The sequence below is a fragment of the Aspergillus uvarum genome (genome assembly GCF_003184745.1).
Source record: "Aspergillus uvarum CBS 121591 unplaced genomic scaffold BO82scaffold_80, whole genome shotgun sequence".
Lineage (NCBI taxonomy): Eukaryota > Fungi > Ascomycota > Eurotiomycetes > Eurotiales > Aspergillaceae > Aspergillus > Aspergillus uvarum.
In genome coordinates, this window is record NW_020291377.1 from 116,724 (window position 1) to 138,141 (window position 21,418).

Consider the following 21,418-nt stretch of genomic DNA (forward strand, 5'->3'; position numbering starts at 1 on the left):
GCCCTTCCCGCTTTTTTTCTCATGCAGGGTTTCTGGGGGAAGGGGAAGGGGGCGATTTGTGCCGCCTCCCCCGGTGTGTTTGGACCTCCGCGATTTTTGCTTTGGGTTGGAGTTGCGGGATGTTTCTCTCGCTGTGTCTGTATGTGTTGGTGGGTTCTCGTTGGGTAGGTTTTGGATGATCGCAAAACTCCCAACCTAAACTCAGCGTCATGGAGACGTAATGAGTTTGGTTATGGGATGAGGTGTTGCTCTGGGGGGTTTGGGAGTGACGGGGTTTGCTGGTGCTGTGTATAGTGTGTGATGGTGGTGATGGTATGGATGTAGAGGACATGCCCGTGGTTTACAGTCTAGTTACGGTTTACAGTACTACTCCCACAAGTGAAAAACACTAGCGATTGTATTCGTACCGTATCTCATCCCAGTGATACTCAATATCATATCGTAGCTAATTCTACTAGTATATCCATGATGTGGCCATTATAACATTACAGATTATGTCCAGAGGATCAGAATCCCGTCAATCAAGCGAGTGTGTTTGCTCCGCCCGCGCTCTTTACAACGCGATGGGAGTGGAGAGAGTGAAGGTCACCGGCGAGCCCGAAAGCTTCACCCACACGGTCAGGGGGTCGCTGCCCACCTGCTCGGTGGTGAATCCCTGGGTGCTGGTGGGCGCCACAGGGAAGGTGACGGGCACGGGCTCGCTGCAGGTGTTGCCGGTGGCGGACACAGTCACAGCAGTGATCTGCTTGTTCGCGATGGCGTAGCTGAGAGCGTAGCCGCACTTGTCGCGGTTGAAACGAGCGAGGAAGCCAGCGGACATCTGAAGACTGATTAGTGACCGTTTTCAAGATATGCTAGTTAGGCCAAGGGGATAACTCACGTCCTGATGCTTCAAAGTAACAATAGGCCAGTCAACCAGGCGCACGAACTCCTGTACCACGGTCTCAACCCAAGCCTGGAAGATGGAGTACTGCGCCGAAACGCCGTTGATAGTGATGGGGTCAACGTCCGCATTGCGAAGGTTGGCCTGGTGGAACATGTAAGGGTCGTGGTAGAGACCAAACAGGTGGCGCATGGTGTCGGTCTCCTCAGTCGCCAGAAGGGTGCTGAAGTCGCCGCTGCCAGCAGAGGTATCGATCCACTCCTGCACAGTACAAGCCGGAGTATCGCAATTGTAGTAGATACGGGTGGCCCAGCGAGGGTTGACCTGCATGCCGGCAAAGCCGTTGGCAGCGACGGTGGTGAACAAGGGCCACATCGCATTCTCCGAGTTCAGGAGCACGGGACGGGTATTGTCACCAACACAGTTGGTGATGCCGTTGTCCCACCAGGCCTGAAGAGCATCGCCGTTGTGCAGTCCAGTAATAGCGGGGGGGATGATGCCGTTCGAGGTGAAGTGCGCAGCGGCATCGATGCCGACCTGCTTGAGCCAGGCCTGGTTGAAGGAGATCTCCTTGAACACATCCGAGTAGGTCGAGTTGTTCTGCTCCTCGTGGGTGAAAGTGTGGGAGATGTGACCCCAGCTGTTCAGGTTGGAGGAAGTGGTCCACCAGTTCAGAAGAGCATCGAGCTTAGTACAGGTGGTCGTCCAGTCGTACGTGGCCGGGGTAGAGGGCCAGAGGTTGGTACCAGTTCCAAGAGGCTTCTGGAACTCCAAAGGAGTGTCGGGGGGAGAATCATACTCAATGGCACCGCCATTGCAGGCATCCCAACCGGCATCACCGGTGTTGGCGGCTGACTCAATGTTGCCGTTGCCGTTGTGACCGACCTCGACGTAGTAGCTGCTTCCAGCGTTCATCTTGGCATTGATCGTGGGCACCCAGTTGGTGATTCCCGTCAGGTCATCGGGGGTGATACGGAAGGTAGTGCCATTCGGATAGTAGATGTCCGTCTCGAGGAACATGTCATCAATCTGAGTGTTCAGGTTGACACGGCGGTATCCAGCATAGAGACCGCGTGTAATCCAGGTAATCCAAGCGTGTTGCAAGTAGTTGGAGGTAGCACTCCAGGTGGTATCGAAGGAAATGAAGAACGCCATTTGCTCACGGCCAGAGAAGTTGTTGATCACCGCAGCAGTCGTGTCACTGGACACGACCGAGTTGGAGGCAAACGACGCAATTTGTTTGGTGGTGTTGGTGTCGCTGATGGTGGCGGGATAGTGCCAGAGACCACTGGTGCTGACACCAGCACCCGTCTTCAGGCCTGAGGTGGGGAAGTCACTGATATCGGAGAATGACACCAATTGTTCCACACCGGTGTCACAGCATCCGCCTCCGACGGCACTGGCACCATAGTTGGGGCCCGGATAGACGTCGTACTGTACCATGCGCACACCATAGGCCAGCTGATAGGCATACAGCTGGTTCCACTGGTCCGTAGTCAACGCACTTTGGAACCCCGCGGTGCCGTAGTCGTAGCTGACCTCGCTGGCAACAACAATACCTCCGAAGTTTCCTCCGGTGGTGGTGTTGAGCGCCGGCAGGCTAACTCCAGCCTGCGGCACGACCAGAGTGGTGAAGGGAATGCCATAAGCGTTGAGTCCAGAGGACGCAACATTGGCCGAGGCAGTGTCTCGGGCAATAACCAGGATGTTGGCCGCGACAGACCCCGCACTCACCGCCGCAACAGAGGCAGAGACGGCGGCGGAGGCAGACGGGGCAGCCACAATGCTCGAGCTGAGAGACATGGTGGTGGATGCTTCGACTGACACAACAGAGGAAGACGAAGAAGAAGAGGGCGAAAGAAAGGAAGAAGAAAGCGATGCAACGATTGTAGCAGTAGAGCCGAACGAGGTGACTAAAGTAGTAGGTGCAGCAGCAGGAGTAGACGAAGCGAGAGAAGCGGTGGTAGTAAACGAATGAACAATTGAAGTAGTGCCAGGAACAATTGTTCCTGAAACTCCAATGGCTGAAGTTGTCAAAGGAGCTGCAGTGGATGAAATGACCGTCGCACCCTGATCAGGCCAAACACCTGGGGGCGTATGGCAGGTTATAAATCCGAAGAAACAGCCCGCATTGAGCAGCCAGGACGGAATCATGATTGCAATGTAGTCTGATCAACCGATCCTGCGCAAGCAAAAAGGAATGTCAGCCCGACGAAGGCGAATAGTAACGAGTGACTGGGTGGACCTGGACTTCAGGACCCCTGGCGAAATCGTCAGCTGTAGACTAAAGATCAGCGGCTTGTGTTCTGTGGGCACAATCACATCCTGTGTGTTTATATTAACTGCCGGGGGGGGTGCCTGCTCCCCAGAGCTCGTAAAAAAGCTTGATAGCCTATCGTTTCACGCGTTTTCCAGGACCAGACCCGTTAAGCCCGAAGCCGAGGGTTCCACGATTCACTCAGATATGGCGCAGTTGGTCTCCGCTGGGTGTTTGCAGCCCCGCTTTTTCAGAGAGTCAGGTCCCTGGATGAGGAGTCGGAGGCGATGAATCGATTTTTGACTAGTGTATTCATCGTGTCTGAGTGACCCAGTTGGCCATGGCATGCGTAGTGGAAATTGCCCTGAGACTTTTTTCCGAGATGGACTGATGGATTGAGGGGAATTGTGGGGGGTACTCTTCCTTGCCAAAACCATTCGCTAACAGGTTCCATCCCTAATCCAACTCTCAGAGAGTTAGAGCATCTGACAAGCAGAGATGAGGAAAAAATAGACGAGCCCACTTGGTGTGAGAGACTGAGAGTCATGGCGAGAGAGCCTGGCCGTCGAACAAGAGGCTCGGCGCACGGAGATGGATTTCCCAGTTTAGCTCATAGACTTCTACTGAGGAGCGCTAAAGCATCAGCTCAGTTAGCATCAGTTGGCCATTGCCATTCTAGCACCCGAAAATAGAGAACAAGTCAGAGCCTGGAAGCTAAGAAGAGGAGGGCCCATAAGGAACTGAGACCATGAAGATTTGGGTTGATGGTGTGGGGTAGATAATAAAGGACATACCCATAGTACGGAGTAGTATGAGATCAACTAACCAGGAAGAAGAGAAACAGGACGGAAGAAAGGGACGAAGGGAAAATGGAAACAGCGGATACGAGACCTTCGTTTAGTATTACGAGACGGTGTGACAGTAGAAGTGTTTTTGTAAAAGAAATAGCCATGACAGTACCGTATTAGGGGTCGAATGATGGATACACAGCTGTTGTGTATTGAAGGTAATGTTACGGCACTAAGCTTAATTTAGTAGCCGCATCAACCCCGGGCTCGATTTTCTCCACCTTATTTTTTTCTTTTCTCTTTCCTCTTTTCCTGCTTGATTTTTGATTTTTGGTTCATGCAGTCTCGTTTCCCCCTCCAACCTACCGTTCAGTAGACAAACCGGCTGGTTGTCTCTGCAATACCCACTAACCTCGAACGCAAGGAAAACAAAAAAAAAAAAAAAAAGGGCAGGCTGGCAGACTGAAAATTCTTCAAAGGACCAATCGCATACTCGACTATCTCCACCGCACTCTCTGTTTTGACCCCCCAGGTGGTACAACAATCGCCATGGCCATGCATCAACAACACTCCATCTCCCCACTTTAGTTCAAAGACTGGAAAAAGGAAAAAGAGTCAATCTCTGCCATCAATGGTACCGTTCCATTTGCCTCTCGCCTCCGTTCGGTTTGGTCCGCTTTACACAAATGATGAGAGAATGGCTGCCACGCTACCGGGTTGATCCCATCGCCATCCCCCATGGCATGGCATGGCAATCGCCCCGGGACCATCTCATCACTTACTTAATATGGAGCTGTCGCTTTTCACTCTCAAACCGACCTAAAGAATTAGCGCCAAACTAAATCCAAAAGGACTTTGACACGCTTTGCTATTTCGGTCATCCTTGAGGCCGAAGCTGCGTTGGGCGCCACCGGTCGTGATTGCATCAGACTAGGTGGCCCCCGATCAGATACTGCCCGTACCCTCTAATCAGACTAATTTGAATGGAATAAAAATATCTGGAACTGACATCCTGCAGCGGCTGACCTAACATCCTGCCTCCTGCTCAGTCATCGAGTCAGACATACAGGAGAGGCTGGCTGTCGGCTGCTCGATCACGCTTCTCAGGCCTCTTCTTCCGCCTCTATACCTGGGGCTGCCTTTATTCCGACTTTTTTTTCCTGCTCGCATTTTCTCCTCGCATTTTGCTTTTTTAGCCTTTCTGGCCACCGTTCGTTCGACCCTTTCAGAACTCGTTTCCTACCCATAAGTTCTTGCCATTCGTTTATATTTACAAAGCTACCGTTCTCTTATTCCTTCTCTTCTTCCCTGGTTGAGACTGGGTACATGCCACACCACAAACAAAGAGACCTACAACCATGACTTAGGGCATGACGTTGTCCTCCTCCGAATATACGATCTTATATTCTTAATAGTAATCGCATCCGCTCGCTGCTCTGCTCCATTCATCATACATGTCCCTCGTTCTCGCGCCGTTATCGTGGACGCCTTAATCTTTAATCGAGATGGCAGAAATCCTCGACGTCTCACCCGTCGGGTGGGCGGGGATGAAAGGCCACTGGTGGCAGTTTGTACGTAAATCGTGTACAATGTGCCTTTGGAATAGGCTGGCAATATCTCCCATACTGATCTGTCATAGGTCCTGATCGGCATCCTGCTGGCAAGTGTAGTATGTGGGTGTGTCTATCTCACATATTCCGGCTTCAACAGATTCACCAAATGGTATAAGGTATAATCCATCTGCAAGCTGACATCACATAAAAGCTCCGGTCTAATACTGTTTCTAGTCGCGACCCCGTAAGGAGGTGGTGCCGGCCCATATAGTTCAACAGCTGGACAAGCTTGCGACTCAACAGCTTGCTCTTACTACTGCGCATCATAGCAAACAAAAGCCATCTTCTGTGGGAGTCTACCTGGGGTCATTTACGAGTCCTCTGACTGAGACCCACCGTCAACTGCTAGAACGTTGGGATCTCATCATCATGGATCCCTTGAAGCCCGGTGTAGCATCTGGTCTTGCACAAGTGCAAGGCAAGCGGTTCGTTGGTAGACTTGACCTCACGCTGCTCCTCAGTCAAGAGACTACTTCGACCGCTATCGAAAAGATTGGCAATGTCTTGGCTGGGAGCTTTCGCGAATCGGTCTTCAGTGGAGTTCTGCTTGCTAACTGGGAAGACAAGTTCACGTCAACGGTGCTTGCAAGGCTGTGCGAAACGATCAACAACCTTGGCTTGGCCGTTTATCTGGAAACAGCTCCGCCGAAATTTCTCCAAGACCAGGATGTGTTACAGACGACTGCAATTTCGGGGCTCGTCATCAAGAATGCGAGTATCCTTCCGGACGGCCAGAAGCGGGATTACTTTCAGCTCGAGAAACTACATCCAACGATCAAGGCATTTGTGTCCGAGGCGTGTATGCGTGACTTTCTGGTAATAGCTTGGGAGACCATTGACGACAACGCCTCCCTCTCCAACGCAGTGATCCAGAGATCGATGCAGTGGTGCAATTTCTATAGTGCCATCCCATGGATTGGCCGCGCATCCGCCCTCGAGAACGCTGCTCTCAATGTCAAAATCCTGGAGCCTCTTTCTTCTTTTGGGTGGTTGAAAGATGCCGAGATTATGAAGGCCCACGACCGCTGGCGCACAAATCTCAACATTGAACGCCAGCCTGTCAGCAATGAATTCTGGACTTCTTTGATTTCGTTCTTCCCGACTCTGAAGACACTTCTTGCATCGTCAGAATATCAGTTACAGCTCAGCGCCAAGTCGACCGGGTCTCTGCGTGAGCCTCCAGAATGGGTTGCTCAGGTTAAATCGCAAGGTAGCCCGTTATCGATCTCCATGGCTGGCGTTGAGTTCAAGGAGCTAGGGTGTTTCCCTCTAGGCTCAGAAGCAACACCTTTGGCCTTCGCTGAGATCCTGCAATCCCAGCAACGGCTCAAATCGCATAGCTTGCTCCACCCTGTTCCTGCGTCTAAGCTTCAAAGTCTGGGGCTTCTCCTCAGGCAATTTCACGACAATCTGGCCTCTAGCGGCTGGAATCCCTCTGAACAGCTTGCAGCAGCTATTAAGCAGCTTGCAACCTTGGCCTCCACCGACCAATTGCGAGTATATCTTGGATTGGATTCTGGTCTACGTAAAAGTACCGATATCCGCTTCTGGGCTGTCTATCAGATGGATGCAGATGGAGTCGATATATTTGCGTCAAAGAATGCCCAGGGTCTTACGGGTACTGTCCTACACACATTTTTGTCGGCAAAAGGATTCCCGCGCCACATCTGCTTTGAGGCAGAAACCGCTATGGCGCAATGGTCAAAGGACCTTGTTGAGGACGTCGGTCTACCCCGCCGCATCGTGCAGGATATCGATGCCTTGAGCCCCGAAGAGCGACTCCTCTTGTTGCAACATCTGTCTTTGACTGACGCCCCAAGGCCCATGTCTGAAGACATTTGTGCTTATATCCGCAGACAACTAATAGATATGCCTTCTCTGGCCCAGCTCAAGGAGCTGAACACTACTGCCTACCTCGAGGGATCCGCTACCCCAGAAATGGTGGTAGATACCCGTCTCACTTGGTACAAGGAGCAAGGTTGCCAATTCCCTTCCCCCACGATCTGCCTCGCCTTATTCAAAGAGGCCGAATCCGTCTTCAACAATATACTACGCGAGCGAAGAGAGCATGAACTTGCTCAGATCTCTGAAGCTTTGTGCCAGCTTGTCCAAAACCCTTCTATTGATGCTTACACGGACATGCTGGCCCTCGCATTGTTCTGTGCGGCAAGAAAGGGTGCCTTGGATGAGATCTACACCGAAGTGACCGACCGAAACCCCCTCTTCAACAATCAATCCGACCAAGCCGCTGCCTTCGCTGAGTCTTTCGCTCTTGGCTCGCGCTGTGAAGCTTACTTTGACATGGTTCCCAGTGCTTTTGGAAAGCTGCTGTCAAACCGCTTCCGCAAGACCTATACGAACGAAAAGCTGCCTAATTGGATCAATGGTGCTCCTGATATGGCTACATCGTACGCTGGCGCACAGATTGATGTGAATCCAGCCGACAAGGTCAAGCCTATGCGTGGCTATCAACGATTCACATTTCTCAGTGTCTTCGCTTTCCCTGCGCTGATCGACATCCTCTTGCTCACAATCATCGGGCGCGGGCTGTATCTTTCTGCATACATGACCTATGATGAGCAGCAGAGTGCTACCATCGCCCTAATGATTTCGCTCTTGTTGTCCGGTGCTATTGGCACGTGGATCGCTTGTGGAGGCCCGTATTATCTGATCTCAATGGCATTCGCGGCCGCCAACATGTTTGTTCTCATCCGATTGATTGCTGGAATTGCTTTCACGGTCGCCGGTGGTCTCATTGGGTTCATTGCCATTTCTGCCACGGAGAGCGCACGGGCCGGAATCATCTTCTACCTGTATCTGATCGCATTGACGATCTATTTCTCAAGCTTCGCCTCCCTCGCCAGTTTCAGCTATCCCGGCTCGACTTTTCTATCAGGCCGCAAAATCATCTTCGCGTGTGTTCCAATTCTGTTCATCTCGCCCATCGTGACAACTTTCACCGGCCATGATTCAGCCATCTACCTCGCGGTCATCTATGTCTTTATCATAGTCCTACTCTTCGGCCTCCGGTCTATCGCCTCTAAGTGGGTTACTTGGTACCAGAGCTTGAGAAGGACCGATGACACAGAGATCCGTAAGTGGTATGTTGCTACTTATGGTAACAACGATGAGAAAGTATTTGGGAACCTCAGCGACCCGGCCGTGTTGAAGCTGTCCAGAGAAGCGCTTCTGAGGGACGTGATGGCTGAGAAGAACCGCCGCTTCTATAAAAAGCCCACAACGGATACGCTGGTTCTTGAATTGGCTAGGGACTGGGATGCTACCAACTTTCTCCTGGACTGGTACTGCAGATATGCCGATGTACCCAGGCCGATTCCGTTCAGCTCGTCTTGGAATATCCAAACCAAAGTTGGCCTGGATGTGCTCAGGAACTCTCAGAAAGGCATTAGATTGCACAACGCTTTCATTCAGTGGCGGCAGTCAAGCAGAGAAATTGGCTGCGGTGTTCTGTACTTTGTCGTGGCCCTTCTGGACAAGTGGGTGCAACTTCTGTCTGGCGGACATGGCAATGGTTTGCTGTCCGCTGCTGACACTGAGGCGCAGAGAATGGCCGTGGGATTTGGCCTGGCTTATTACTTGATTGGAGCTGTTCTCATTGACACCAAAGCCCAAGAATTACACGACCTCGTTGGCCAGCACTTGTCCGTAGCTGTCCATATGTCAAAGGATATCCGCGCGACGCAGAAGCGGGACGTACGATTCAAGAGGAAGGTCTACTGGAGAGTTCTGTTCAGATTTCTTATGTGGCATGTATGGAGTCTTGCGCTTGCTACAGCTCTTCTGTGGACTTTTCAGTCCTCTGTCGAAGCCATGATTACGTTCTGTGCGTACATCTTGGCTTACACTGGGTTGCTTTGGTATCAGTATACGAAAATATTCACTGGTCCTCATGCATTCAAGACCCTTCTCCTTGGATGCGCTGTCGGCTTAGCTTTGGGAATCGCCCTCAAAGTCCGTCTGCCGCATTTTCCCTACTCTCAAGTCATCGGACTAGGCTCGGCCACTTGGACAGTCGCTTTCCTCTCCCTCTTCTCTGCGAAGATGGGAATGCCCAAGAAGGTTGACTCACCTGTTGAATTGGGAAAGACTTTCCATGCCTACACGGCTCCATGGGCCGATCCTGAGTGGTCCCAGCAAGAACTGCAAACTTTCTACGAAAAAATCGCACAAATACCTTCGGACGCGCGCTTGAAATTGGAGCCACAAACCCATCCCGGTGTCGAGGTCAAGGAAATCTTGCTTTCTCGCAGAAAGGAACTTAGAATCGAGGATGCTTTTCCAAGAGCAGAGGAATTGATCAGTATAGCCCTCGGAGCGTGGGGAAAAGGAGAAATTACCGTGGAGCTTGTTCCGTCTGGGTCACTTGGCCCAGGCATTCACGCGCTTAGCTGCAGCACAACGACACACCTCAGCATTGCCATTGGTGTTGGACGTGGACTAGATCAGCGCATTGATGTCAGTGCCAATTGCCAAGTCATTGCTGAAACATTGCTTCACGCCGTCGCGGAATCAATGCTGCGCATCCCCCACGAGTATGCTATTCTAGCCGAGTCTCTCGTCACCGCCGGTGTGACTGAAACTATGGCTCGCCAGCTGCGAGCGGAATCTAACACCGCGGTCGTTATTCGCTGGGCGAAGAAGGAACTGCTCAAACACCTGTGCCTTGGCTTCGAATGTGATGCTCATTGGGAAAAGCTTCCCAAGGACATCAGGAACTCTCTCTTGAACCGTTGCCTTGGTCAGCCTTGTCAGCTGTCAAGCGAGGATCGGATATGGCTCGAAGGCCGCCTCTGCCAATTCGACACGGATGATCTTGATGTCCATGTGGCGCGCTGCAATCTTGGTGCTGCTACCGCTGTCAGCATTCTTGATTATGCACACTATGGCACAGGCGAGGCTGTTGTGTTTCGGGATTCAGAGACTCCAGACTACATCCCTTATGTCTCCAGGAAGCTTCCTGCAATCATCCATCTTTGTGCAAAACCATGGCACTCGTTCTACTATTCATTGGCATCAACGATCAAGTTTATCGTTGTTGCTCTCATCGCCGACCCTGAATTCCAGAGAGAATTCGATCATGTCATGAGTCAACGCCATGCTATCATTCGTGTACCAGCCACCCTGGCCTTGAGCTTGATATGGTCGTATTCGAGGATCGTGCAGAATCTAGGCCTCTCATTCTTTCTGTTCCACGGTCGCAGTAATGTGAAACAGCTCTGGGATGAAACCAAAGGAATGACTATTAGCATCAAGAAGAGCCGCTTTGTCATTCAGAGCTTGGACGGAACATTCTCTGCTTTCAAGCACGATGAAGCTGATGGAGGTTTCAAGATCTACTACTACGCGGGACAGCACAAGGCCGAACCGGAAGGCACGAAAAGTCTCAGCTACGTCTGCGTATATTCCAAGGATATGTTGCTCATGGTGAGACAAGAGTTCAAAGCTGGAAAGGTGATTAACGAGTATCATTATGACTACCGTGCCCCATCCAAGAAGGGATTCTCCTTGTCCAAGCTGTCTTCTGCCAAGGTTCCAATGGGACGCCGCTGTGTGCGTGGAGAAAATCATCTTCAGAGCGTGCAATACAACAAGAAGGGCCTCATCGAAGCAGGATCCTACATGAAGGACGGCAATCTGATTCGGTTCAAGTATCATTATCGCAAGAACCCTCGGTTTGGAGATGAGCTGCTTCGAGCCGAGTTCGCTCTTTCGCATATCACCTGTACTGTCTCTTGGTGTGCGCCTCCTCTGCGCCATCCCCAGAAGATCGATCGCTGGATCCCTCATTCCAAGGTGACTGAAGCCTCGTTTGTCCAAGGTGCGGACGTCTACGAGTCTCGCTGGCTTTACGATCACAAGTTTCATCCTACGATCTTCACCACCCTCAACGGACAAAAGATACAAACCCCACCCATGATCGAGCATGACTACCTCGCTGTCCTGGCCAAACCCCGATACACCAGCTTTGTGCATGACAACCCTCTCTTGTATTGTGAAAGTCTGAGCTCAAGTATTCTTACCCGGTTCTTTGGTTTGACAACGAAGCGCTTTCCCGTGTCTACTTCTCGTGCACGTTCGTTGATTTGGAAGGCTTGGAAGGACCGCGTGGACTTCGATGGCATTATTGTCCGGTGGATGGATGAACGCCTACTGAGAAGAGACAAGACGCTTGCTCCTTACTGGCGCAGCAGAGATCGCGGTGACCTTGCCTCAGCCAAGAAATATCTGGACCTACGCGCCGATACAATCACAGCTAGTGCTGATCTGGACGACAACATCTCCAGTTGGACTCCCTTGGCTGTCAAGATAAGTGATCTGTTCAACTTCGGACCAGGCGGTGATGCTGTTGTCAACACAAGATCTAAGGACTTTGGCTCTGATACCGAGAAATCACTGCACGTCATGGCTGCGGATAACGGTACCTGGCCAAACGAAGGAGGCGGCGTTTCTGCTTGTCGCCGTGATATGATCAATTCCCTGCGAACGATCAAGTGGCATATGATTTGCGAATCCGCAAACGACTTTGGTGTTCCCAAACATCAAACAGAGCAGAACATTTTGTCACTGAAAGTGGTTCCTCTTTGGGGTCTCGACTTCCTCACGCCCACGCATGGTCTCTTCAAGAACAAGCTTGACTCCGAGGTCGAGAACGTCACTTCCGCCAGCGAGATGGACATCAAAATGAACTTCATCCCTATCTTGACGGCTTTGGTGAAGGGGGCCCGTGCTATCCACCTTTCCAAGGCTGATATCCAGCAGGCAACTAGAGCCTTGGTGAACCTTAATACTTATTTCCAGGACTCGCGTCATTGGACTCAGATCTGGGACAGTGAAATTGTGAAGGAGAGCTGGCGCGATCTCTGGCTGACTCAAGAAATGCCAAACGCAACCCCCTCGTCAGAATGGTACGACACCGAGCTTCCCACCTTGGCAGCTCTCGACATAGCCCTTGAGCTCTGGTATCGCTATCTCTTCATCTTCTCCATTCCAATCCCCGAAAAGATTCCCAATGTTTTCCAGGCATCACATCACAGCGTGAGTGCGTCGTATGGAGTTGTCTGCAAGATCAAGAGAAACTGTACATTGCAAATCTGGGACCATGCCATCAGCTGGCGTGAGACGAACCTCTGTCTTTCTTCTGCCCTCTGCAAGCTTTCGCCTTTTGTTCGCAATGCTCTTCTGGGCTTGATGCGAGTCACATCGGTCCTCACGCTGCACCACGCTGATATCATCCTGCCATGTGCCGACTTCTTCAACCCAGGCTGGGAAGTCGAAATCGGTACCTGTCAAGGAACCATTGAGCATCGCAACGTCTTCCGTCGCAAGGTCGATCCCGTGGTCAACGGTATCACCGACATGCAGAAGTTCGCTCCAGTTAAGGAGATCAAATCGCAGCGCCCTACAGTCACTATGCTGTCCCACGTTTGGTATGCCAAGGATATCAAGACAGCACTTCTTGCCGCGGATATCATCATCAACCAATGGAAGTTCGATGACTACCATCTTGACATTTACGGTGCCATCGACAAGGCCCCAACATACTCTACGGAATGTCAAGAAATCATTGCTTCTAAGGGACTTCGTGGTCGGGTCACTTTGCGTGGTACTGCTGACCCGATGAAGGTGCTGGAGAATACTTGGCTCTTCCTGAATTCGTCTCTATCTGAAGGTTTGCCGCTGGCGCTGGGCGAGGCTGCTCTTACCGGTGCACCCGTCGTCTGTACTGATGTCGGAGCCTCCCTGCGTGTATTGAGTGACCCCGATGACTTCTCCCGCTTCAGCGCCGTTGTTGCACCCAACGATGCCTTGGCTCTCGCCCGCGCGCAGATCACCATGCTTGGACTTCTTGGGGAATGGAGTAAATTTGCCGACGATACCGAGGCACCTCCTGTGTTGACCTCTGCACCTACCCCCGAGGATGTTGCCAAGATCACGCGTCGCATGTACGATAAGAGCGAACACCGCCGCAAGCTGGGTATGATGACTCGCAAGATCGTGCAGAAGTCCTTCAGTGGTGATCGGTACCTGCGTGAGCACGAGCAGATGCTCTGGATCGGAAAGTCCGCTAAGATCATGGCTAGTCGCCCCAACGCCACTCTTAATGAACCGGCCGATGTTGCCACTGCTCTGCAGCAAACTATGCCAATTGATGAGGAAGTTATTACCATCCCACGCAGCGCAGTTAACTCCTGGCGGTCGTCCGCTGCGTCAGGCATGTCAAGCTTCTACAGCTCCGTGTCCAACTTCCCTATGCTGAATGCGAATCAACGCCCGTCGTCCATCCGGTCAAGCCTAAGCAATGCTTCTACCGACGCTAGCTCCTTCCTCCCTCTCCCGAGCAATGCCTCTTTGCCTGTCTTTGCGCCTCGTCAAACCCTCTCTTGGTCTGGGCTCACGGGTAACAAGTCGTCCAACGGTCACCTTTCCCCGACCGGCCGGCTCTCCCCTGTACTCAACCGCAACGGGCATCACTCCCGCACGCACTCACTTTCTACTGCTGGTCGGGAGCAACTGCGTGGACTTCAACGCGAGGACCTACGGCAGTACCGTAACTCGGACGTAAGTTTGGTCATGCGAGACGAGTTTCTTCAATCCAGCTACTTCAGGGGTCTTGACGGTGGCAGCAATGTCTGATTGACAGGTTGTCTCTCTCTCTATTGGTACCGCTGCAGCTCGATCTTATACCCTGTTTGCTTCTGGTTCGATTCATTGTATTTGCCAATATTCGTTGACTTTTTTCGTCATATAAATATCCCTGTTTGTTGTACATATAATCACGTGTCATTGTCTTGTTTACTTTTTTCTTCCCGATATCACTCCCCATACAGCTCTCTTTCTATCTCCAAGAAGACGTTGCGATTCGACCACATATGCTTGTTTGCACACTCTTTCTCCTGGTTGTATAAAAGTCACAGCATTGGGGTAACGATTGGCGGAACTCTACTTTCTTTGATAGACTACAACACTCCAAGAGCGTTGAGAATTATTCAACTGGAAACAAACGAGATCGGATACATCGTAAATAGTATCATAAGTGTATATGAATGAACTATAAGGATTATTCTTGTCTCTATCTGAAGTGTTGTCAAGACATAATAGCACGTGATGCGAGGCCGACGACGTCATTGCCATCAATTGCCTTCCCCGCTCTCCTTGCAACTCAAAGACATCAAACCTCCAAACACGAACCCCTTGGACGAAGTACAAGGGACAAGAAAAGAAATCAGCGCACGATGGCTGCACCCGAGCTTGAGACCTACCCTATCGGCAGCCGCAAAGAATGCGAGCGCCTGGTGCGAGATTGGGGGTTTAACCATGTCTTCACCTGGTCAGATGGGAGGTATGTCTACCACCGACGACAAGACCGAAATGTCAATCTACAATCGCTGACGAAAGTCATCCAGCAATGCGCACTACCCGCCTCATTCGCACGCTGGATTGACGACACATCTGATCCGCCAAGGGAGTCTGACCATCACGTATCCCGAGGATAATGCTGCGATCCATGGAGGAGAGGTCAAGAAGGAGACGTGCGGCGTGGGCGCGAGGTTGGATGTGCCGGCAGGAAAATTACATGAGGTGTGGATTGGTCCAGAGGGATGTGAGTACGTTATTGGAGAATGAAAAGTGAAAGTGAAAGCCATGTTCTACCCTATCGATCGTCTTTTGCAACTTGCGACAACCTGCCACCGACCCGTCGTGTCGGGAGTCACACCGTGATTCTTTCACCGCTACTTTGCTACTTTGCGTGCACCCCCTGCTGGCATGACCTCTACACAGAACTGTCGAGGAATGAGTAAAATTTCAGCAGAACAGACAAGGAGAGATCTTCTGGCTGGATCATATGCAGCAGACAGATCGATCTGGGCAGTCTCCCTGCTGGAAAGACAAGGCTGAAGAAAGCGTCAGTGCTGAAATGCCCCGCACCCGCACTCGAAAGGTATTGTATTGCCTTTCTGGACAGGCAGCCTTGCAGCACTCCAGATGCCTGATTTTCTGCTTCTTTTGCTAATTCGGTTTGTTGGTCAAAGTAGACATCATCATCATAGTCATAGCATAGTTCATCCTCAAAAAACTTGGGTCGAAAAAAAAAAAGAAAAAAGCAAAGGCAGAGCCAGTAGTAGCCTTATAAGGCCAGTCAACAAAGGTTTCGAAGGTTGAAACAATCCCGTCTCCACTTCACGTGGAGAACAAAAAACTCTCTCGGACAACACAAAAAAACATCAAACCGGAACTTTCTTCCACCGGCCTTGCTCCCAGCATCTCCTGCTGCTTGGTTTGTCCTCAGTTGACGATTCCATCCAACTGATACCACTGTCTTGGGCCCCCCGCGTTCTATACACAGCCAGCTATTTTTGGTTCATTCCGAACCCCCCCACCTTTAACCACGGCCCGCAAGCATCACAACCAGTCGGTGTGGACCAGGCTACAATCTAAGCTGGGACAACACAGCAGAAAGACAGGGATGGAGGGGATCACAAAACAGACCAGCAATGTCACTCTGGACGCATTGCAACCCGTGACCAAAGCGCAGACCGGGCCCATCTTTTCACCTCCGGTCCTCACATATCTGGACAAAATCTACAGCTCGTTGACTTCATTGTCCCAGCCAGACTTTGTCACGGAGATTCAACATGAGACTCGCACGCAAGATGCAAGCGGCAACGAAGGCGCGAATCCCCTGGCATCCTTGCCAGCATTCTATGCTTACATGGCTAGTCCCGCGGCCTCTGCATTGAAGCCGGTCGATCGGCCTGATCTCTCGGCTCCAATCACCGACTACTATATCTCCTCCAGTCACAATACGTACCTGACAGGCAACCAGCTTTATAGCGACTCGGATGCGAGTGCCTATTCTGATGTACGTTGCCCCTTTGGCCCCGCCATTCTTCTCGGTTATGTTCAATGGCCAACGGTAAGAGGAGACTTCGCCTCAATACTGTATAAAATATTGGCACGAAGTTACATCTTACGTCGAGCTATCAATGATACTAAGAGACTCTGCCTTAACGCGAAAATAAAAATAGACAGCTGATGCGTCTCAGGTGTTGCTTCGCGGAGGAAGATGTGTCGAGATAGACATCTGGGACGGAAAAGGCAGCTCCGAAAGCTCGCAGGATGAAGACGCCAGTAGCAGCAGTAGCAGCAGCAGTAGTAGCGATGACTCGAGCTCTGATGAAGGCGCTGATAGGCCCCAGATGCCTCGCCGTCGCAAGTCAAAGATGGAGAGACTCAGAAAAGCGACAGAGAGCCACCCGCGTCTTCACGCGATCTCCGAGGAAGTGGGAAAACTGGAGGGCTTCTTGGGCCATCATCGATCGTCGTCTGGAAGTAAACCTCCAACGACGGAAAACCCGCCCGAAGAAACAGCTCAGATTTCTACACGTCCAGAGCCGCGGGTGCTACACGGCCACACCCTCACCAAGGAGGCCAGTTTTCGGGATGTATGCTACGCCATCCGCGATAGCGCGTTTGTGACCAGCGACCTACCGGTGATTGTGAGCCTCGAGGTGCATGCCTGTCATGAACAGCAGCACACTATGGTGGAGATTATGGAAGAGGCGTGGAAGGGGATGTTGATCGAAGTGACGCCGGAGATCGAAGCGACCAAGACACCGCCTCCTCTAGAGAAGCTGAAGCGGAAAATCCTCATCAAGGTGAAATACGTCGCCCCAGACAGCGTGGGCAAGAACGAGGACCCGGAAGAAGAGGAGAAGCAAGTGTATTTGAAGCATGTTCAGACGCTCAGACAGCAAGGCACACCACAAGGCCCCGCGAGCACGTCTTTTGAGACGCCTGAAGCCCCTGCTTCGGCTCCCCACAAACCGTCGAAAATCGTGCATGCTCTGAGCAAGCTGGCTGTTTTCACCAAAGGTTTTCACTTTAAGGACTTTAAGCAGCCAGGTATGTTCAAATCAATTCCGCTGGCTTTCCATGGCTTGTTGCTCACATCCGAAATACCACAGAGGCCAAAGTACCGAGTCACGTCTTCTCGCTCTCGGAGAATGCAGTACGCGAGGCGCATATCAAGGACCCCAATGCGCTATTCGAGCACAACCGCCACTTCTTTATGCGCGTGTACCCCAAGGGGCTACGTCTCGGCTCCTCTAATATGGACCCCGGTTTCTTCTGGCGGCGCGGAGCCCAAATGGTGGCACTGAATTGGCAGAATCTCGACAAGGGAATGATGCTCAATCATGGGATGTTTGCAGGCGAGCACGGCTGGGTGCTCAAGCCCTCAGGGTATCGAAGCTCTGACGCAGACTCGACTATTGTCCAACGACGTCAGCTCAACCTGTCCATTGAATTCATCGCCGGTCAGAACCTGCCACTGCCGCCAGGTCAGACGAGCGGGAAGAAGTTCCATCCCTATGTGTCTTGTATTCTCCATCTTGATACTCCTGACGATGACTCTGGGGACTCCGCGAGCGATGATGAATCAGACTCTGAAAAAGCCGGCTACAAGCGAACCACTAAAAGTGCCACGGGGTCGAATCCAGATTTTGAGGGCCAGAAGATCGAGTTTCCTCCCATACCCAACGTCGTGGAGGATCTCAGCTTTGTCAGGTATGTGCTCTCTGAGAACCGTTCTTCGGACATTGGATGCTGATTATGGGATAGGTTCAAAATCAAGGATGACGAATTCTTCCGTGATTCGCTTGCTGGGTGGGCGTGCATACGACTCAGCAGACTGCAGCGCGGCTACCGGTTTGTTCGTATATATGATCGCGAGGGCGTGGATACTGGGGGTGTTCTGCTGGTCCGGATCACGAAGACCATGACTTGAAAAGATCAGTGTTCTGTCCTCTGGTGTGGAGTTAGGAATGTGAATTGAGTTTATGCCCATGCTCATGCGCTGACAGCAGGTCACACGCAAAGCGCTGCATAGTGTAATTTGAAGAGACACTGTTGATCCGTAAACTTCAGCTTTTCATGAAAGAAAACGGGGTTGGGAGGGGAGGTATATAGCCTTTTGGAGCCTTCTATTCTGCGTAAACTGTGCATTGCGACAATGGTGTTACTTCTCTTAGGCTATGAAATTACTATATATGCTCGTCAATACTTCAAGGCAGTCAGAATATAGGCAGGCGTGATTATCAAAAAGATTCCGAGCAAGAGGAGTGTGTCGTTGCAACCACATCTCAATTATGACGTGGTCCCAGCCGATCGGCTTATCAACCGAGGAGAACATGGAAAAGCCGGGGTAATCTCGGAATGGAAACTCGAAGCGCCGCCGGCAGTCGGGGTGTTTTGTTTCTACCCCGCGCTTAGGCTTACTGGATTCATTACTCCTCCCCATCGGTTCCCTTCTCTGTTTCTATCCTGCACCCGAATCGGTTCAAACCTACACAACTCCTATCTACCCAACGATCAATCCAGATTCTCAGCACCTCAAACAGGCGTTGCTTCCTTACGACCAAGCGACCGTCTCCATGGCAGATGCAGCAGCAGACAAAGTGACACCCACGCCGCCTAAATTTACCAGATGTAGGACCGGATGTTTACGATGCCGCACGCGACGGCGCAAATGTGAGTTGAGTCCCACTTTCTTCCATTGTTCCTTTCCATGCACATACCACTACCACCATCATCATGGAAACCCAAGCAAATATACCCTATTGCAATCGTTTTCGGATTCTCGATGTTTGTCAGAAATTCCTGCTAACAGTTTGTCTCCGGGAACACAAACAGGCGACGAAGGCAAACCACGCTGCCAGAACTGCGTGGACAAGAATTTCGTCTGCAGCTATGGGATGCAAGTCACCTTTCTCTCGAAGAATACGTACACGGTGCCTGCGAAGGAACTACAGACTCCGAGGTCGACGAAGAGACGGTTTCAGACTTTACGGGTGCGTTTAACTTGGGTTCAAGGGCGTTTTGTTGTTGATGTGCTTTCCTCTATCCCGGTTCTTGTATACTGGGGTGTGTTTCTGTTTATGTTGGGAACTCCAACAAAGAGCGTGCGTGTTTACTGATACTTATGTCTTTAGTTCATCGAAGAGGATCCTCTGGCCTTGAATGGGGCAGATGTCAATACTCCTGGTGAGGAAGAAGAGGAGTTGGAGTTGGATTCATCTTCCCTCGGTACCCGGTCGGCGGATTCTCGTCATGAGCAAGCTAAGGAGAAGCAAGAGGGAGGTGGCGTCCAGTTCAATCTAGGTGGAGAAGATGCAAGTCCTCTACGAGTAGAGAGTCCAGCAGATCGCGCCGATGATGGTGGTCGATATCATGAAGACGGGCCCTTGATTGAAGACGAGGTCTTGCTCGGGAGCGGCCACGAGCTCTTTAGTGACAGGGATACATCGGCTGTTCAGGGGCTTCTTGCACTGGGCTCGAGCATGCACGAAAATGAACAGCTTGCGCTGGTTCACGATATCCCATACCTCAAGACACCGGAGCCGATCGCGGGCTCTTCACCCATGATGACTGCTACTTCAGCCAACCAAGCAGACACTGAGGCTTTGGCACGCCGGCGCGAGGATTCTCTCGCTGATGGGATGTCGCGGGTGATTGAGCTGGGCTCATCGCCTCCAGTCATGGTGGATGATGAGCGGAAGTTGGAACTTTTGCGTCATTATCGGTATTTTGTCGCTCCCTGGGTAAATATTTATCCATCTGCTGCTGTCGATCGGTGTAGGCAGAGGCATTTAGTGGCTGACTCCTGAGATGCCACAGCTAGATATCTGCGACCTGAAGCATCCATTTGGGATCATAGTAACTCAAATGGCGACACGCTCTGAGCAGATCTTGTCAGCGTTGTTGACGCTATCGGAAGCGTCTATCATTCACCAGAATCACCAAGAGCCAAATGCACTCCGTCGTGGAAGGCCTTTACTCAGACCTATACACCTTGGGTCTGGGCTTGCTTCTGAATTTACCGAGATGGCGCTTTTATCGATCCTAGAGAGGTTACATTTCTTAGTGTCTGATCTTTCTCACGGTTGGAGCACTCTGCAAAATGACAACCTTTGCTTGCTAGAGCCTCTGCTTGAGCACTCCTTGCTCTTAGATATCGAGTCTTCTATTTATTGGACGTTTCTCAGACTAGGTTGGTCCGATGTTTTTACTTTCCTCGAATTCTGATTTGCCTAATGCTAGATAGACTTGAGTGTAGCGCTCGCGAATGACACGGCCCTTCATATTCCAATTCCCTCCGGCCCCGTGCCAAACCTGGAACTGCTTTCGCGTACCCATGATCCTCATGAAAGAGTCTCACTTTATGCACGTGTCCTTCTTTGGCTCTGTGGAAAAGCCTTGATGGTATGCCATGAACAACCCAGCCCACGCAACTTTCCTGGTTGCCATCAAATTCTAGACAGTTGGCTCCAGGCGTTCGATGAACTCGACCGGTGGTATGCTTCACGGCCGCAAGAGTTCCGGTCATTGGTTGAGCTGGAGGGCAACGACAATATCTCAAATACAGGGAGCGGATTTCCTCTGGTAGTCTTTGCAAATGGGGTGGGCGCATACTGCAACCAGCTCTATCACACCGCCGCGCTCTTGCTCCTGCAATGCAAGCCACGTACCGCGCTTCTCAGCCCCCAGGCTCGATTCCTCTCTCCACTCTGGCATTCTCAGCGAATTTGCGGCATCGCACTAAACAATGACTGCCGTGACTGCTGGGATCCTTGTCTGGTCGCCTCCTTCCTCGTTTCTGCGCGGACTATGACACACGAATCTCAGCAGAAAGCAATCTTGCAGAGTTTCGAGCGAATCTATTCAATCACTGGGTGGCATATAGGCCAGTATCTGAGCGATCTACAGCAGGACTGGTCGTTTCTGGATGGCGTCTGACGTACTTCGCCTCTAGTGTGATGTGCCTGGCAAGTTATCATAAACATGGTGCTCAATCATG

The 21,418-nt window shown here is 51.4% G+C and overlaps 5 protein-coding genes across 5 annotated transcripts; 4 read left to right on the forward strand and 1 right to left on the reverse strand.

Moving 5' to 3' along the window:
• Nucleotides 1-553: 553 nt before the first annotated feature.
• agd3 (putative extracellular serine-rich protein) lies at nt 554-2,686 on the reverse strand (the record flags this gene model as incomplete). The annotated part of the gene is made up of 2 exons (XM_025639605.1): nt 554-820; nt 881-2,686. 2 exons carry the CDS (start codon nt 2,684-2,686, stop codon nt 554-556), a joined length of 2,073 nt encoding a protein of 690 aa, XP_025486889.1.
• Nucleotides 2,687-5,066: 2,380 nt separating this feature from the next.
• On the forward strand, nt 5,067-14,349 carry gtb3 (glycosyltransferase family 4 protein). Its single transcript, XM_025630608.1, has 3 exons — nt 5,067-5,499; nt 5,568-5,657; nt 5,716-14,349. The coding sequence occupies exons 1-3, from the start codon at nt 5,434-5,436 to the stop codon at nt 14,194-14,196; spliced, it is 8,637 nt and encodes a 2,878-aa protein (XP_025486890.1). The 5' UTR covers nt 5,067-5,433; the 3' UTR covers nt 14,197-14,349.
• A 383-nt stretch (nt 14,350-14,732) lies between these two features.
• On the forward strand, nt 14,733-15,666 carry BO82DRAFT_346578 (uncharacterized protein). The gene is made up of 2 exons (XM_025633760.1): nt 14,733-14,902; nt 14,967-15,666. The coding sequence occupies exons 1-2, from the start codon at nt 14,796-14,798 to the stop codon at nt 15,184-15,186; spliced, it is 327 nt and encodes a 108-aa protein (XP_025486891.1). The 5' UTR covers nt 14,733-14,795; the 3' UTR covers nt 15,187-15,666.
• A 110-nt stretch (nt 15,667-15,776) lies between these two features.
• BO82DRAFT_358929 (putative phosphoinositide-specific phospholipase C) lies at nt 15,777-18,566 on the forward strand. The gene is made up of 4 exons (XM_025636430.1): nt 15,777-16,423; nt 16,608-17,466; nt 17,529-18,129; nt 18,184-18,566. Exons 1-4 carry the CDS (start codon nt 16,028-16,030, stop codon nt 18,347-18,349), a joined length of 2,022 nt encoding a protein of 673 aa, XP_025486892.1. The 5' UTR covers nt 15,777-16,027; the 3' UTR covers nt 18,350-18,566.
• Nucleotides 18,567-18,899: 333 nt separating this feature from the next.
• Nucleotides 18,900-21,391, forward strand: BO82DRAFT_201410 (uncharacterized protein). The gene is made up of 5 exons (XM_025630609.1): nt 18,900-19,096; nt 19,255-19,412; nt 19,554-20,162; nt 20,239-20,611; nt 20,678-21,391. Exons 2-5 carry the CDS (start codon nt 19,317-19,319, stop codon nt 21,355-21,357), a joined length of 1,758 nt encoding a protein of 585 aa, XP_025486893.1. The 5' UTR covers nt 18,900-19,096; nt 19,255-19,316; the 3' UTR covers nt 21,358-21,391.
• Nucleotides 21,392-21,418: the final 27 nt, after the last annotated feature.

Bases quoted from the DNA above. Each gene is read 5' to 3' on its own strand.
- gtb3 (XM_025630608.1), top strand. From the start codon at position 5,434: ATGGCAGAAATCCTCGACGTCTCACCCGTCGGGTGGGCGGGGATGAAA. The intron at 5,500-5,567 runs GTACGTAAATCG...GATCTGTCATAG, and splicing joins AAGGCCACTGGTGGCAGTTT to GTCCTGATCGGCATCCTGCT. The intron at 5,658-5,715 runs GTATAATCCATC...TACTGTTTCTAG, and splicing joins GATTCACCAAATGGTATAAG to TCGCGACCCCGTAAGGAGGT.
- BO82DRAFT_346578 (XM_025633760.1), top strand. From the start codon at position 14,796: ATGGCTGCACCCGAGCTTGAGACCTACCCTATCGGCAGCCGCAAAGAA. The intron at 14,903-14,966 runs GTATGTCTACCA...AAAGTCATCCAG, and splicing joins TTCACCTGGTCAGATGGGAG to CAATGCGCACTACCCGCCTC.
- BO82DRAFT_358929 (XM_025636430.1), top strand. From the start codon at position 16,028: ATGGAGGGGATCACAAAACAGACCAGCAATGTCACTCTGGACGCATTG. The intron at 17,467-17,528 runs GTATGTTCAAAT...GAAATACCACAG, and splicing joins TAAGGACTTTAAGCAGCCAG to AGGCCAAAGTACCGAGTCAC. The intron at 18,130-18,183 runs GTATGTGCTCTC...ATTATGGGATAG, and splicing joins GAGGATCTCAGCTTTGTCAG to GTTCAAAATCAAGGATGACG.
- BO82DRAFT_201410 (XM_025630609.1), top strand. From the start codon at position 19,317: ATGCAAGTCACCTTTCTCTCGAAGAATACGTACACGGTGCCTGCGAAG. The intron at 19,413-19,553 runs GTGCGTTTAACT...TTATGTCTTTAG, and splicing joins GACGGTTTCAGACTTTACGG to TTCATCGAAGAGGATCCTCT. The intron at 20,612-20,677 runs GTTGGTCCGATG...ACTTGAGTGTAG, and splicing joins TTGGACGTTTCTCAGACTAG to CGCTCGCGAATGACACGGCC.